Source organism: Stenella coeruleoalba, assembly GCF_951394435.1.
Source record: "Stenella coeruleoalba genome assembly, chromosome: 1".
NCBI classification, from domain to species: domain Eukaryota; kingdom Metazoa; phylum Chordata; class Mammalia; order Artiodactyla; family Delphinidae; genus Stenella; species Stenella coeruleoalba.
Genome location: NC_137169.1, coordinates 28,482,042 through 28,497,434, shown reverse-complemented (window position 1 = coordinate 28,497,434; position 15,393 = coordinate 28,482,042). Strand labels below are relative to the sequence as shown.

General features: G+C 41.4%; 1 protein-coding gene across 2 annotated transcripts in view; it reads right to left on the bottom strand.

Annotated features, from left to right (window-relative positions):
- Window positions 1-729: 729 nt before the first annotated feature.
- The window catches only part of LOC307183994 (protein argonaute-4), a 46,621-nt gene continuing 31,957 nt past the window's right edge, over window positions 730-15,393 (bottom strand). For both annotated transcript variants that reach the window (XM_079917224.1, XM_079917225.1), the window contains exons 14-18: window positions 14,992-15,307; window positions 14,707-14,841; window positions 7,764-7,865; window positions 7,310-7,509; window positions 730-5,227 (exon numbers count right to left, since the gene is read on the bottom strand). In XM_079917224.1, the coding sequence (XP_079773350.1) occupies window positions 5,119-5,227; window positions 7,310-7,509; window positions 7,764-7,865; window positions 14,707-14,841; window positions 14,992-15,307 (862 nt within the window). In that variant the 3' untranslated portion in view covers window positions 730-5,118. The remainder of the gene's footprint in view (window positions 5,228-7,309; window positions 7,510-7,763; window positions 7,866-14,706; window positions 14,842-14,991; window positions 15,308-15,393) is intronic.

Here is a 15,393-nt window from a genome sequence, read left to right as displayed (position 1 = left end):
TCAATTCTTCAAACTTTGACTCCTCATCTTTAAAACAGGGATACCACCATCAACCTCAAAGGACTGTGGCTGTGATTAAAGATGTCAGTATAAAGTGACTGCATATATTAGGCACTCAGATGTTAATCTTGCTCCCTCCTCCTCCCCACCTTACGCTGTATTAGAATGAATTCTTTGGAGAATTAAGTTTTTTTGTTTGTTTTTTTTTTTTTTGCGGTACGCGGGCCTCTCACTGTTGTGGCCTCTCTTGTTGCGGAGCACAGGCTCCGGAGCCATGGCTCACGGACCCAGCCGCTCCGTGGCATGTGGGATCCTCCCGGACCGGGGCACAAACCCGCGTCCCCTGCATCAGCAGGCGGACTCTCAACCACTGCGCCACCAGGGAAGCCCCTGGAGAATTAAGTTTTTACTCTTCTGTATTCCCAGCACCTAGGTAGAGCTTGGCATATATTGGGTTCATGATAAATGTTTGATAATAGACAAATATGGACAGGGGGATACCGTACTGATGGAAAAAACAATTACCTGTAGTAAAGTTGGCTGTATGTAGGACTTGCTCCTCTGGTAAACTATAAATTCCCTGAGTATAAGGGCCACATTGTGCAAATCTCTGCATTATCCTTGCCATGACTTAACAAAAGGGCTTTGCTGGTAAGAATTAAAAGACTTGAGATTGGATAGCCCCAGGATGGGGGAATTTGGGCAGCTCTTCCTCTGAAGAAGTCAGTCTTATAAAGTACGTAGCTATACTGCCCTCTGAAGACTACGGATTTTTCTCAGAACATCACTGAAATAGATCTCCCTATTAAGAGCTATACACAGAACTCTGCTGAAGCTTTAAGTTTTCACATGTGAAATGTTGCAAGAAGCTCTTCTAAATTTCCCAAATAACAATTTCTAAAAATAGGGAGACCCAGGAGTTAAAAACACAAAGTTTTCTCATTGTTCTTCTTTCTCAAATTTCTTATACCGAGGAAACTGTTTATAAAAAGTAAGCATGGGGAATTCCCCGGCGGCCCAGTGGTTAGGACTCTGTGCTTTCACTGCCGAAGGTGTGGGTTCAATTCCTGGTTGAGAAACAAAGATCCCACAAGCTGTGCGGTGTGGCCAAAAAAAAAAAAAAGTAACCATATGTATTGCTATTACAGTATACGCTATATTTATTAGACAATCGACAAGAAAAACAATGTTTGGCACAAGAATGCCAATTTATTCTTTTATGGACACATGAACACAAAATATCCCTGCAGGCCAAAAAAAAAATTGCAAAATTTAAACAACCATCATCTTATCTCAACTCGGGGTTACCACCCCTCCCTTAATAGTTTAGAAAGTACCTCGTATTGCTAGAGACATACATCCAGTCCAAATTTAATAAAATACATTTTAGAACATTACAGGCCTAACAATATAGAAACAAAAATGACACCATTAGTCAAATGAACAAATGCAAACATTTTTCAGCTACTAGACATAGAAAGAGCATGAATATGTCAATAGCAAGGGGTACGAAAATGGTTAATCGATAACAAGATCTTCCCTTTAATTTTACAAGGAAAAATCCTTGGAGTTGAAGCAGTATTGATACAATGCCCTCAGCCTCCACTTTCTTAAAATGAAAGCAGAGCTACCACCTTGCTATTGAGCAAGAAAATCTTACAGCACATCCACAAAGGGTTGCTAGGGCAGGGCGGAGAGGGTGAGCCTGGTTAAACAGTGGATTACCTTTTCCCACAGGAAGGGTAGGTAGCTGAGCCAGGTAGGTAAGCTCTGATATAGGCTGGGCACCAGATCCTAAAATACAGACCATACAGAATATGTCTGCTTGTAAATCATCACCTTTGGAAGCAGCAAATAGAATTTACAGTAAGAATGAATATGTTCTGCCTGCCCAGACAGCTGGGCAGCTAGTTCACTCTACAGCTAACAACAACAACAAAACATAATTGGTTCAACATTTGGATTTTCACCACTCTTTTAATGTCCCCGTGCCTTATCCCAAAATTGTTAACTCTTTAGCATTGCTACATTTAAATCTTTCACACCACATGACAGTGCCTGAACAGGCTGCATTAAAAAAAAACCAAACAGCCTACACCTACTTCTAGAGAATGCACACCTCCCATTGATTGACACATGCATAATGATTCAGTCAGTCCCAAGGGGTTAACGTGTTCAAATTGTCAAGCCGAATTAAAACTATGCATTCAGACCTGCTTGCAATGAGTATTGCTGCAACTCGGATTCTGCAGTAATTACCTCTTAAAGATTCACCGCTCAGCAAGTTTTTTCCAACAATCCTAATTCTTCTATATTTCTTTCCTTTTGTCCAAAACGGCAGCATTAAACCCTCAAAGGTACTGTTTTCCTATAAAAATAGGCCTCCCGGCTTTTCCTCCACCACTACACTGATTTGCCCCAGTGTACTAGGACTGACTGAGGTCTTACAAACTACAGTTCAAGGTCGAGTGTATAGCCCGTCTGCAAGCACGTCAGGGCTTCCTGGCACTCCGCCTTGCTCCCTGCTCCATACATGCCAGGAGATGGTGAGAAGTGACGCTTCTTCTGTGCATTGTTAACAAGCAAGTCCGAGGCACTCAAGTGCAGATGGGGTGCCCACTGGCCAGCCAGCCAGCCACCAAGAGTTCTTCACATCCTGGACTCCAGCAAGTCATCCTTTTCCTAGAGGAAACTTCCGTTTTTCCTCCTCTTGTATCCAGGGTGGCCAAGCTGAAGGGTATTTTCTGTGCTCTCCCTGAACAAGTGTGAATAAAAAGCAGCAGCCAGCCCCTCACCAACGTGTCCTGATTTGTGTGTCCAAGTGAGGTATTTGCAAAAAAGGAAAATCTTAAGAAATTAACATCTGCCATCTTCTTCACTCCTGCCTATGTTGTGCCTCAATTACAGAGCTTGCTTTCATCCCACTCTATGAAGAGAACAAGGACGTCTGCACTTGTATCTTAATGAGCTTTAGGACTCCATATACATTATAAAACTCTCAGAGACCAGTCTCAGCAAACACTGGTGGCGCTGCTGATCAACAGCACATGGAAATGTAAACTTTAACGTTATTTACAAGCTTGTTTACAAGACTGAAGAAAAACAGTGCTTTATATTGCTGGGATTTTGAGAAGGCTAGTTTAAGAGATTTGGACCAGCTAATGAGTTCAAGCAACATCCTTCACCATTAGATCCAGTGTTTCCCCCACCAGCAGTTTCCAGACAGAGGTGGCAAAACCGTTTTACCACACTGCATCTATCTCCCCAGCACCTTCCTCAGCCATGTGGAGTGGCTCTGGGCCTTTTATCCCTCCTTTCAGCTCTCACTCCTGAGGTTCCAGGACAGAGAATTCCAAGTCAGTAAAATTTGGGCTGGGAAACACTGGCTGGAACTATCAAGACTCTATGTAACTGTTGTCCATTCACAAAGTATTATCTACACTAAATACAAAATACCTTTTCCCCCACATTTTAACTGATGCTTGCTTTAGATCAACTCCCTTTGTTTGGACAAGAAAGGAATCCTCTCTCCCTGTGAACGCAATCCAGAATCTATTAAGAAAAAGCAACCTTTTCTATGCAGTTTTAGTTTAATAAAAGGAAGGAAACCCCACCAAGTACATTTCAGGTTGAAAGAGAAGCAAAAAATTTCCATTACAAGTAATTGTGTGAGTAACCTTGATTCCCAGGGAATAAAGTTTTAAATGCTGGTACATTTTTGCAAGTTGCAGCATCACTCAAGGTACCTTAAGGACTGGCAAAGCCTATTCAATAAGGAAGCATCCTGGTTCTAGCTTAGTTTAAAACAAAGTGACAGGACACCAACTGTGACTATAAAACAGATAAAAAGAATTCTTTAAAAAGGCATGGAGGGCTTCCCTGGTAGCGCAGTGGTTGAGAGTCCGCCTGCCAATGCAGGGGACACAGGTTCGTGCCCCGATCTGGGAAGATCCCACATGCCGCGGAGCGGCTGGGCCCGTGAGCCATGGCCGCTGAGCCTGCGCGTCCGGAGCCTGTGCTCCGCAACGGGAGAGGCCACAACAGTGAGAGGCCCGCGTACCGAGAAAAAAAAAAAAAAAAAAAAAAAAAAAAAAAAAAAGGCATGGAAATATATGCCTTTTCTGACCAGTTTCAAAAATTGTCAGATTATGATCTATAAGAAATAGCTGATAAAAATCATACCGAAATCTCATCTAAAAAACTACACTGTCAGGGGGAGGAAGAGGAGGGACTTTAAAAAATGTTTATTGCCAAAGTTAACTTGCTATGAGAAAAGTTAAAAAATCATTTAGATCTAACAAACCACACAGCAGCATAAAATGGGCATTTTTGAAAACTCTGAAAAATACTAAAAGCTAATTTTTCAAAGAGGGGGAAACACGAGTACTTTTTACCATGGCAGTGTTATCTGTCACCATGACATGCATCACATGTGTTACACATTCACAAAAGTCAACCAAATAAGAGAACTGCCTGTCTGAATCTGCAGCCAAATATAGTGCAATTGCCTGGCAGCCTGTACTTGCACCAGCACAAGTCTGTAGAGATCAATACATAAAGTAGTAAAACTAATAAAACTCTGTAAAACTTTCAAAAGTTAATGCTCGTTAAAGGCATTTACAGTGGCAAAGTCAGAAATCTCCATTAAAAAGCCTATTGACCCACACAATTAAATAGTTACACTGAACTGAAGTAGATTGGTTTTTCTCTCCCATTTATGCATATACCCCACTCGACGAATACAGGAAAAAGGAATAAGCTTCTCTTGTAAGACTAGAGGGATGCGGTGAACACCACAGCTAGCAAAATAGTCCATAGAAACCTTTCTCATAAAGTCCTTTAGAAAGTTCAGGCTGATTAGCCTTTGCATGATGAGGTAAAAATTCAGTCCAGTGCATCAGAAAAGATAATCAATGAGTATCTATTACTTTAAAAAAATGGCTCAATTTTGTTGATGCATCAGACAGTGCTGTGAAGTATAGATTCAGTGCAACTATTCTGAGTTGCTGGTAGAGGACCACCTGAAGTCAACTTGGCTCTCTCTAGAGGCAGTAGGCGTTTGAAACATTTTGAGCCTGCATGGTGTGCCAAACTGGTTGAGTTCTTTTTCTGAGACTCTCAAGCAAAATACATCGTGTGCTGGGTATCATGGTGGATCTGCACAGCTTTAGCCAAGGCCTGAGGATCTCGGCCATTGCTCTGTCCTGACACATGACTGCCTTCCGCACTGTAAAGAAAAGAAAGCAAAAAAACCAAGAGTGACAAAAGACCACTTCAAACTCCACATGTTTCAAATAGCATGAATAGTACTAGAGTCAAGATCTTGGGCTCAAGGTGTGGCTTCTTAAATAATTTGTAACGTCTCTCTAAACACCAGTTTGCTCAACTGAAAATGCAATACAACTTATTTAATGGGCTGCTGCAATTAATTAGAATAATGTCTGCAAAGACCAAATCTTCAACAGTGCCTACACAAGGACTTCCATTTGTCTGCTATGTCTGGTTAATGCCTACTTGTCCTTTAGGCTTCAGTCAAATGTCATTTCCCCCAAAGAAATCTTCCCTGATTCTGAAGTTCAGGTCAGAGCCACCTGGAATACACTTTCACAGAATCCTCTACATTTATTTTATTTGAAAGATTATTATTTGGATAATTATTTATTTCCCTTACTGGGATGTAACCTCCAAGAAAGCAGCAACTTTGTCTGTCTTACTCACCACTAAATCCCTAGTGCCTGCCACATAGCATTGCCTCAATAACCATTTGTTGAATGGATGAATGAATGAATGAATGAATGTGCTTAGCACAGTGCTGCAACATAACAGATACTCAGCAAATGTTACTATGCCACCAGCCTTTCTTGTCTTCCCCTCACTAGCTATATGACCCTGGACAAGTAACAACTCCTCTGAACTTGATCTTTTAGGGTAACAGTAACAACTTCTGAACATACCTTTTAAGGGCACCATGTGATAAAAAGCTTAGTAAATAGGAAATTACCATCCCTCTTCTGACTTCTCTACTTAAATTATTATTACCCTTATCATCTAGGCTCAAAATCTTAGTCATTTTTTACTTCATCCCCTTCTCTGTCACTCACATCCAATTAACTGTTGAGTAATGTCTATTTTATCCCAGGATTAGCCTTTTACGTTAAACAAAGGTAATCTTGCTCTAACATATTCTTCCGGCTTCATGCCTGCTATTCCCCTTTCAAATGCTCCAACCAAAGAAAACTTGCTATTGTTCAAACATGTCACTTGTCTTCTCTTCTTTGTGTCCATTATTCCCTCTGCCTGGAAAATTCTTTTCTCTTCTTTGTAGAGCCAAATCCTACCCATCCAGCTATGAAATCTCTAACAGACTTTCCTCTGATGTCCAATTGCATTTTCATCTATACTGCTATGGGCTAATTGTCAGTTTTACGTTTGCGTGTATTGTATCCCATACTGAAGCATAAAATCCCAGGAAACATGTCTTCCTCAACTTACAGTTTTTAGTACCTAGTACAGTGTTGGGCACACAGGCAATACCTAGTAAATGTGTTGAATGAATATGTATATTACAGAATGGAAGGTACAAAGCCACAGCTGGGCATTTTCCATCATAGCGTACTTTCAACCCGTACAGAAATAGACTTGCAGTGGAATGTCTACTATTTAGCAGCTGAATTCGGACTTGGGGAAGAGCCCAGAAACAACTACACTTCACAGATGGCCATTTGGAAAAAAAAATTTAACGCAGAAAGCTTGTTTAGTTATTTAATAGTAGCTCAATAACAGGTCAATATGTCTGATTCTCCTGAGATCCTTATTTGGGGGTGAGAATGGTCTGGTACCCTACCTGTTCCCGACACAAACCCAGGTTCCCTCTGATACATCCTCCAAGACTGTACTGAAAGTAAAGTGAACTGGTCAGGACTTCCCCCTTGCATGAAGTGGAATCCACAGACCTGTGACTGCTCTGACTGGAGCCAGGGCACTGGGCTGGACATCTTTTGAGGCTGCTTAGGACCTGAGCAGAACTGAAATGCATTTGGCTCTATGGGAAATCCACAGGCAGTTTCAAATGAGACTGCTTTTTGGGGCAGACTTTAGACACATCATACAAGTATGAACAAGCCTGGGCAATTTTTGGACCAAAAGTCACATTATCAGCTCTTAAAGGCATATGCAATTTTATCTGCTCCTTGAAATGTAAACCCTAAAAGGAAGTTTAACTCTTCCTAAAGGTTTTCTATAGTAGCTCATTTTTTTTAATATGCTGCTAAACACAGACAGAAAGATTTTATTTGCCTGAGAAACTTGCCTGTCATGATCTTTATCCACCAGATGATACCTTGCTCTGAATGCTACAAGGCGGGCATAATAGGCAGGGGCTGGAATAGAGACTGAGCGTGTGCACCGCACATAGGTATGACATAGCTGGTAAGTTAGTAACTGGAGCTCATCTGCGGTGAAGCAGTTGTCATCCCACAAGACCTGGTAATGTGAAGGACGGCTGGTTCCCTGGAGAAAGAGTTTTATGATTAATGTCTCTGACATGGGTTGATGACCTGAGAGAATTGAAACCTACTTAAATTCAGAAATATTCCTGCCTAGCACACCTACAAGCAGATAGCTAGACCAAAAGATAACAGTTCTAGGATACAAGCATTAACAAAGTTATGTACAGTGTTTAATAACAAGTCTACTCAAGCTAGTTGCTGAATTTGCAAACACCTCCCTATCAAATCAAAGACCTGGACTAGCTTCCAAATTACCTGAATTCCTGCATGACTACAGAGGTAAAAGTCAAACTCAGATGGATGTGTGATGGTGCTATCCACGGTAGTGCCTGCTGGTACATTGCCACTTTTCCCCACCTTAAAAAAAAAAAAAAAAAAAAGTGTCATTAGTCATCAAAGTGCTAAATTGAGCTCAAGCCATTAGTAAGAAGTTAGTATACTGCTCTTAAGGGAACTCTTGAAAATCAGTTTAATTCAAGATGTTGAATTTTCTGTAACTTTCCGTTAGCCCAACTATTTCAACCTTAGATATTTTCTCAAATATACTCCACTGCTTCTCTAAGGGAATCCAGACAAAGAATTATTTTACCTGTGGCTTTGGGCTACATTATTGTCATCTATTTTACAGATGACACTTCGGTGTGTTCACAGAGGGGGAAAAGAAGACATTTAAGATGGATAAGCTTCCTGAGGGGGAAAAAAATCAGTTTTATTCCTTATTTGGAGTAAAAAAAAAAACAACCTACAACTTTCAGTAAAAGTTAAGATGAAGGGGCTTCCCTGGTGGCGCAGTGGTTGAGAGTCCGCCTGCCGATGCAGGGGACACGGGTTCGTGCCCCAGTCCGGGAGGATCCCACATGCTGCGGAGCGGCTGGGCCCATGAGCCATGGCCACTGAGCCTGCGCGTCCGCCACGGGAGAGGCCACAACAGTGAGAGGCCCGCGTACCACAAAAAAAAAAAAAAAAAAAAGTTAAGATGAAGGAATCTGTGAACTGGTTCACCAGGTTCAACAAAATTAATACTTTTACAGGATCAATAAAAGAATTCACTGGCACATGTATTGTCAGGAAGAGTGCATTGAAATGAGAATTAGGAAAGCCACAGTTTCTGTTCTAAGCCCAGCCTTGTAACTACATACCTTGAACAAAGCCTCAATCTAATCATCCATAAAGTTAGGTGATGATTTCTGATACTTTTAAAATTCTAAAGTTCTTCTAGAGCCAAATTCTAAAATCAAACTTCTAGAAAAGCAGAGAGGAGAACTTCAAGGAAAGGAATTAAATCTTGCTATTTGGTCAGTTTTCATCCACTTCTGCTGTACACATGGGTTCCACACGAGGTAGTAGTACATTTAGCATATTGGCACAGATTTGATGGGAATTTATGTGGCTCCATTCTAACTATTGTTAACTTCAGCTGAAGACCATGCACCAATGCATATAATAACAACACACATGAGTATAGAAAAGTCTCATTCCATGAAATTCATATGTGACCTGGGGTACTTAGCTGGACAAGAGGAAATGTAACTGAGCTACAATCATTCTAGTATTGTTTCCCAAAGTGTGTGCTTTAGAAATATTAGTTCTGCAGGATGTGTTTAGGTGTTTCATGGTCAAATAAATTTGAGTGATATGGGGTTAAACCACAGTTGAAAGGTTTTTCTATTGTATGACTTCTCAGAACCTTTATCTAGTAACGTATAATCTTTAAGAGGGAGATGGAGTATACAGCACTTCCCAAACTTATTTGACCATAGAATCCCTTTTTAAAAATCTCTTGGAATCTACAGATGAGAACCTAAAGAGGTGCTGCCCTGGGGAAAAGGGGGTCCAGGCATGTTCATTTCAATAATTATTGCTTGAGCACCACGTGCAAGGCTCTGCAACAGATGTTGGGGATGAGAGACAGAGTCACAGAGAGAACTAAAGAACCTGCCCTCCTGCTCTTCATGAAAGTCACAGGCAATGCACTGCAATGCAATGTAATAAGGGCCTTATGGAAGGCACTGGGAAAAGCTGGTGGGAGGAAATGGTTGAGCCATGCCTTATAGGATAAGTACAGGTTGGATGGAGGGGATAGAATGAAAATGGAAACATTCCAATACCCCTTGCAGTCAGGAATGGATAAACAAACTGTGGTTCATCTACATCACAAAATACTACTCAGCAATAAAAAAGGAACAAACTACTGATACACACAATAACGTGGATGAATCCCAAATGCATTATGCTAAGTAAAAGAAGCCAGACCAAAGGCTATGACTTCTTTTCATATGACATACTGGGAAAAACAAAACTATAGGGACGGAATATACATCAGTGGTTGTCAGGGGCTGTAGGTAAGGGAAAGGGTTGACTACAAAAGGGCATAAGAGAGTTTTTATGTGTGACAGAATCATTCTATATATTAAGGTGGTAGTTTTACACAACTGTATGCATTTGTCAAGACATGCAGAACATGCTAAAAATAGTGAATTTTACTGTGTCTATATTATATCTTATTATAAAAATAATGGGGAAAAAAAGGTGGGATGGATGTGGTCATTCCAGGGATAAAAATACACAATGTATATGGGAAATGGAAATAGTCACATTGCTAATGGAAGGTGTATGGGGGCATGGTGAAAGATCAAACTAAATGTGTTTTGGCTACCGTGGGAAAACACCGAGCACCATAAGGAAGCATCTGGTAGGCAACAGGGGTAACATGAAGATTTTTGAGCAGTGGAGTGGCAGGATAAGATCTGTATTTTAAAAACTTAGCCCTCAGAATGGCCATCGTCAAAAAATCTAGAAACAATAAATGCTGGAGAGGGTGTGGAGAAAAGGGAACACTCTTGTACTGTTGGTGGGAATGTAAATTGATACAGCCACTGTGGAGAACAGTATGGAGGTTCCTTTAAAAACTACAAATAGAACTACCATACGACCCAGGAATCCCACTACTGGGCATATACCCTGAGAAAACCATAATTCAAAAAGACACATGTACCACAATGTTCATTGCAGTTCTATTTACAATAGCCCGGAGATGGAAACAACCTAAGTGTCCATTATTGGATGAATGGATAAAGAAGATGTGGCACATATATACAATGGAATATTACTCAGCCATAAAAAGAAACGAAATTGAGCTATTTATAATATGGTGGATAGACCTAGAGTCTGTCATACAGAGTGAAGTAAGTCAGAAAGAGAAAGACAAATACCGTATGCTAACACATATATATGGAATTTAAGGAAAAAAAATGTCATGAAGAACCTAGGGGTAAGACAGGAATAAAGACACAGACCTACTAGAGAATGGACTTGAGGATATGGGGAGGGGGAAGGGTAAGCTGTGACAAAGCGAGAGAGAGGCATGGACATATATACACTACCAAACGTAAGGTAGATAGCTAGTGGGAAGCAGCTGCATAGCACAGGGAGATCAGGTCGGTGCTTTGTGACCGCCTGGAGGGGTGGGATAGGAAGGGTGGGAGGGAGGGAGACGCAAGAGGGAAAAAAAAAAAAAGAAAGATCTAATTTAAAACAAACAAACAAACAAACCAAAAAAACCTAGCCCTGACAGTAGGTGGAGGATGCATTTGTGAAGGAGGAATGGAGACAGGGAGACTGCGAGGAGTCTCCTGCAGTACTGAAGAGTTCTGCCTAGGGCAGATGGAACACACAAGAGGAAGAGTTGAGCCAAGAGATTTCAGGGCAGAACACAGAGAATTGTTTGACCCACTGAACATGGGAAGCGGGGACAGGAAGAGAGGAGAAGAATTTAAAGACAACTCTGAAGTTTCTCACTTGGCTGACTAATATATAGTGATGCCAAGCAATAGAAGAATAGTAAAATTGGGGGAGGAATAGCTTTTAGATGTGGATAAAACAATAAGGAGAAGGTTTAGATGTGCTTTGCTTGAAATGCCTGTGGTAGATTGTATCACTGGTGCCAAATATTCCCATGCCCCTCCCTGGGTGAGGATTATACATCCCTACCCAATTAACTCAGAAGTGGCCATGTAACTTCCTTTGGCTAATAAAATGTGATGTGAAATGTGCTACTTCTGGGCAGAAGCTTTAACAGCCAGCATATGGCTTGTCATGTATCTTTTTTCCCCTCTACTACAATGACTGGTGAAGTTCCAGACAGATGCTTCCTCTCTGTCAGCCTAGGTTCCAGAGGGAGGACAGCGAGGTCCCAGCCGTAGCAGTGCCACAATGAATGTGTAATGTGAACAAGAAATAAATCTTAGTAAGCCACTAAGACTTTGGAGTCTTTTGTTACCACAGCATAGCCTAGCCTATCTTGACTGATACAATGCCTACAGAGCATCTAAGTAAACTGGTAGACAGAAGTGCAGATCAGGAGCTGCATAGAAAATCTGGGGCTGGAAATACAGATTTAGGAATCTATAAGCAAGTACGTGAATCTGGAAAAGTCGGTGAGACTAAGGGAGTTGAAATTGAGAAGAGAAGAGAGAAATATGAAATGCCAGGAAGCATCAATGTTTAATGGACAGAGGAAGAAGAGGAGTCAAAGAAAGCCTAATTACAGAGGTAGGTAGTGAGCCTGGAAAATCATATTGCTAAGGCCAAAGAAGGCAAACATCCATAAGTGCTTCAAAGAGGTCAGTGTGGGAATTTGACAAGATATCGCTGGATTCAAAATGAGCAAGTCATTGAGAGAACGACCTCAGTGGAGTCAGTGAAATAAAAGTCAGGCAACAGAGAACTGAAGTATTATGTGAGAAGATACAAAAAGAAAATCAAATCTTTTTTTCCTATAAGTTTGGTCATGAAAGGGAGGAAAGTAAAAATAGCAGGTAGATTGAGGGAGAAGGGAAGTTTTGAGAGAGACTGAGGAAGAGTTGAGAAACTTTAAAAGGTGAGGAGAGGGAAGCAACGGAATGGGGAAAACTGAAATTTTGAAAAAAAAAGGATAATTGATGAAGTGAGGCTCTAAAGAAGGCAGAAAGCATTAAAAACAAAAGCATAGGTGGAGGGAAAAAAAGCATAGGTGGAGAGATTAGCCTCTGAGATTCAAGGAAGAAAATAAGAAAACACAGATTTAGCTAAATTTGAAAGTAAAGGGGAGGAAGCCAGGAAAATTCATGCCTTCTCCATTTTGTTTTCTGGGGGAAACAGAAGGTTATTCTATTGTTGGCAATGTAAATTGTTGGCAACGAATGCTTCATGGATGGGGTTGGGGACTTGAGAAGAGTATAAAGGTTTAGAACAGATGTTATGGGGAATACGATAAATGAAAAGAAATTGCAGCATCAAAGGCCTGGCTGAGATTTGCTGTCAAGCACTTGTATTATGGTTCATTATTAAATAAATGACTTTTTTCCTCAGCAACCTCAATCAGCCTAAGACTAGCAGCAAAAGAAATGGGCAAGTACACTAATTCAGAGTTGGAGACTGGCAAGAGGCATGTTTAGAGAATTGAAGATGCTGGTGTCAGGGGTGCAAAGTAGACCAAGGATTGGGACTGTCAATCTTCAAAGGTCAGGAGTGACACTGGATGGTCAAGAACAAAGCTATGAGATAGCTTGGGGGTTTAGAAAGAGAGTCCAGGTCCTAAAGTTACATGATAGCAAGTCAACAGCGGGATGGGGTATGACTATGCAGTTAAGGAGGGGATGGCAGGATGTTTTGTGCCCAGAGCTCGGTCAAGAACTCAGAGAATTTGAATTAGCAGAATTTAAGAAGTATTACCAAGTCAGAGTTTGGCAATTTGGAAGACAGTATTTTGCATCTGAGCTGATTGGTGGACCTGTGGCCCAAGGGTAAAACCTTAGTTCTCTAATGATTCAGAAAACAAGAAGAAACAGCTCAGCCTTGGATTAGAGACAGAAACTCTAATGTGGGAGCATGTGGGACTTCCCTGGTGGTGCAGTGGTTAAGAATCCGCCTGCCAATGCAGGGGACACAGGTTTGAGCCCTAGTCCAGGAAGATCCCACATGCCGCGGAGCAACTAAGCCTGTGCGCCACAACTACTGAAGTCCGCGCACCTAGACCTCGTGTTCCGCAACAAGAGAAGCCACTGCAATGAGAAGCCCACACACTGCCACGAAGAGAAGCCCCCACTCACCGCAACTAGAGAAAACCCGTGTGCAGCAACAAAGACCCAACGCAGCCAAAAAGTAATTAATTAAAAAGAAAAATCTAATCCTTAAAAAAATAAAACAAACTAAGCGTGTACTAGAAAACAGTGGGAGTGACCCACAAGGCGACAAGATCAGGAAACAGAAAGAACTGGTCTCTCTGGGAGTGGATCAGGGAGGGCCTGAAAAAGTTGAAGTAATGTCATAGAAAAGATCATAGAAGTAAAGTCATCCAACACTGTGTACCTAAAATTTACCTAGTTTACACATTAATAACAGATTATAAAAAGGTTACACAAAATGCCTTTTATCAAATGCTGGAAATTGTACCCAAAATTAACATTCATTTACTAAGTTAATCCTTAACAACAACCCTGTGGAATAGGTATTGTTCTTACCACACTTTACAGTTAGAACATTACGGCTTAGAGAAGTTAACCTGCCCATGGTTAGTAAATGTGACATCACAGGCATTCAAAGTGTGTACCCTAAGAATCCCCTGCACTGATGTAAAATCATTTGGAAGAGAAATTTTCTTTATACCCTAGAACCATGCCTTAGGCGCTGGTAGCAAAAAATAGCAAATGGCAATAAAGTCCAAGTAGTAAACCTTCCCTTTGGAGGTTTCCTGTATCACCATAGTGTACATAGCTTTTTTTAACTTCTCCCTCTAAAAACTCCAGAAACCAGTATTGCTGTCACATAAGAGAAATATTCAGTCTTGAAACCTGTATCATTCAAAATTGCTCATCTAAGCTCAACTGGAGTTAGTATGCTTATTAAATTATTATTAGGCACTTCTGCTTTAAAAAAAAAAAACTATATGTATGCCTACTCAAAAACACATTCACAGGACTTCCCTGGTGGTCCAGTCAGTAAGACTCTGCGCTCCCAATGCAGGGGGGCTGGGTTCAATCCCTGGACGGGGAACTAGATCCTGCATGCATGTGCAACTAAGAGTTCGCATGCTGCAATGAAGATCCTGCATGCCGCAACAAAGACCCGGCACAGCCAAAATAAATAAATAAATATTTTTAAAAAACCGAAAACATATTCACTTGCATCAGATAATAAAGCTTATCCTATGTGTTCTTACCCTCTCTGTTTTATCTGCACAGAAGAGTCGTGTGTGATGTCTTTTCTGCACCACAATATAGGTTATTCCTGGCCGGTAATCTTCTTCCAAACTAATACATGCCTTTCGAATTGCTATTAGTTCTGGCCAAGCTACCTAGGAGTTAGAAATAAAATGATGTTTAATTGAGAACTTGCCAATCTCTCAGGCATCTCTCAGATCTGATTTACTTGGAGTGGCAGATGGGAGGAAACTCCATCAGATACCTAGAAGCCCCAGAAGGCAACTATGGGATTAAGAGAGTACCTGTTTCATCTGTCCCTCGGATACCCCTCCACGGTAATAGATGATCCGAGTGGGTTTGAAGCGTGTGGATTTGTAGAACTGGATCAGCAGCTCTCGAACCATGTTAGTAAGGTCCTGGATTACCTCCTGACTATAGAGGAGCTCCTGGGAGATCTCCTGGCGGGACGTCTGCACCCGCACAGTGGCACAGTACCGGCTGGGGTGGCCGTCCATACTGCCAACGACAGCAGCAATGGAAGGCTTCTTCCCATCCCCTGCTGGGGGGTGCGTGACATCCGCTCCCAGGAAGATGACAGGCTGCTGGAACACCGAGGGCCTGCTCAGATTTAAGGAGACATTGCCACTCAGACATATGGATGAAAATGTTTTTGTTTAGCAAGATCACCAGACATAATCACAGGC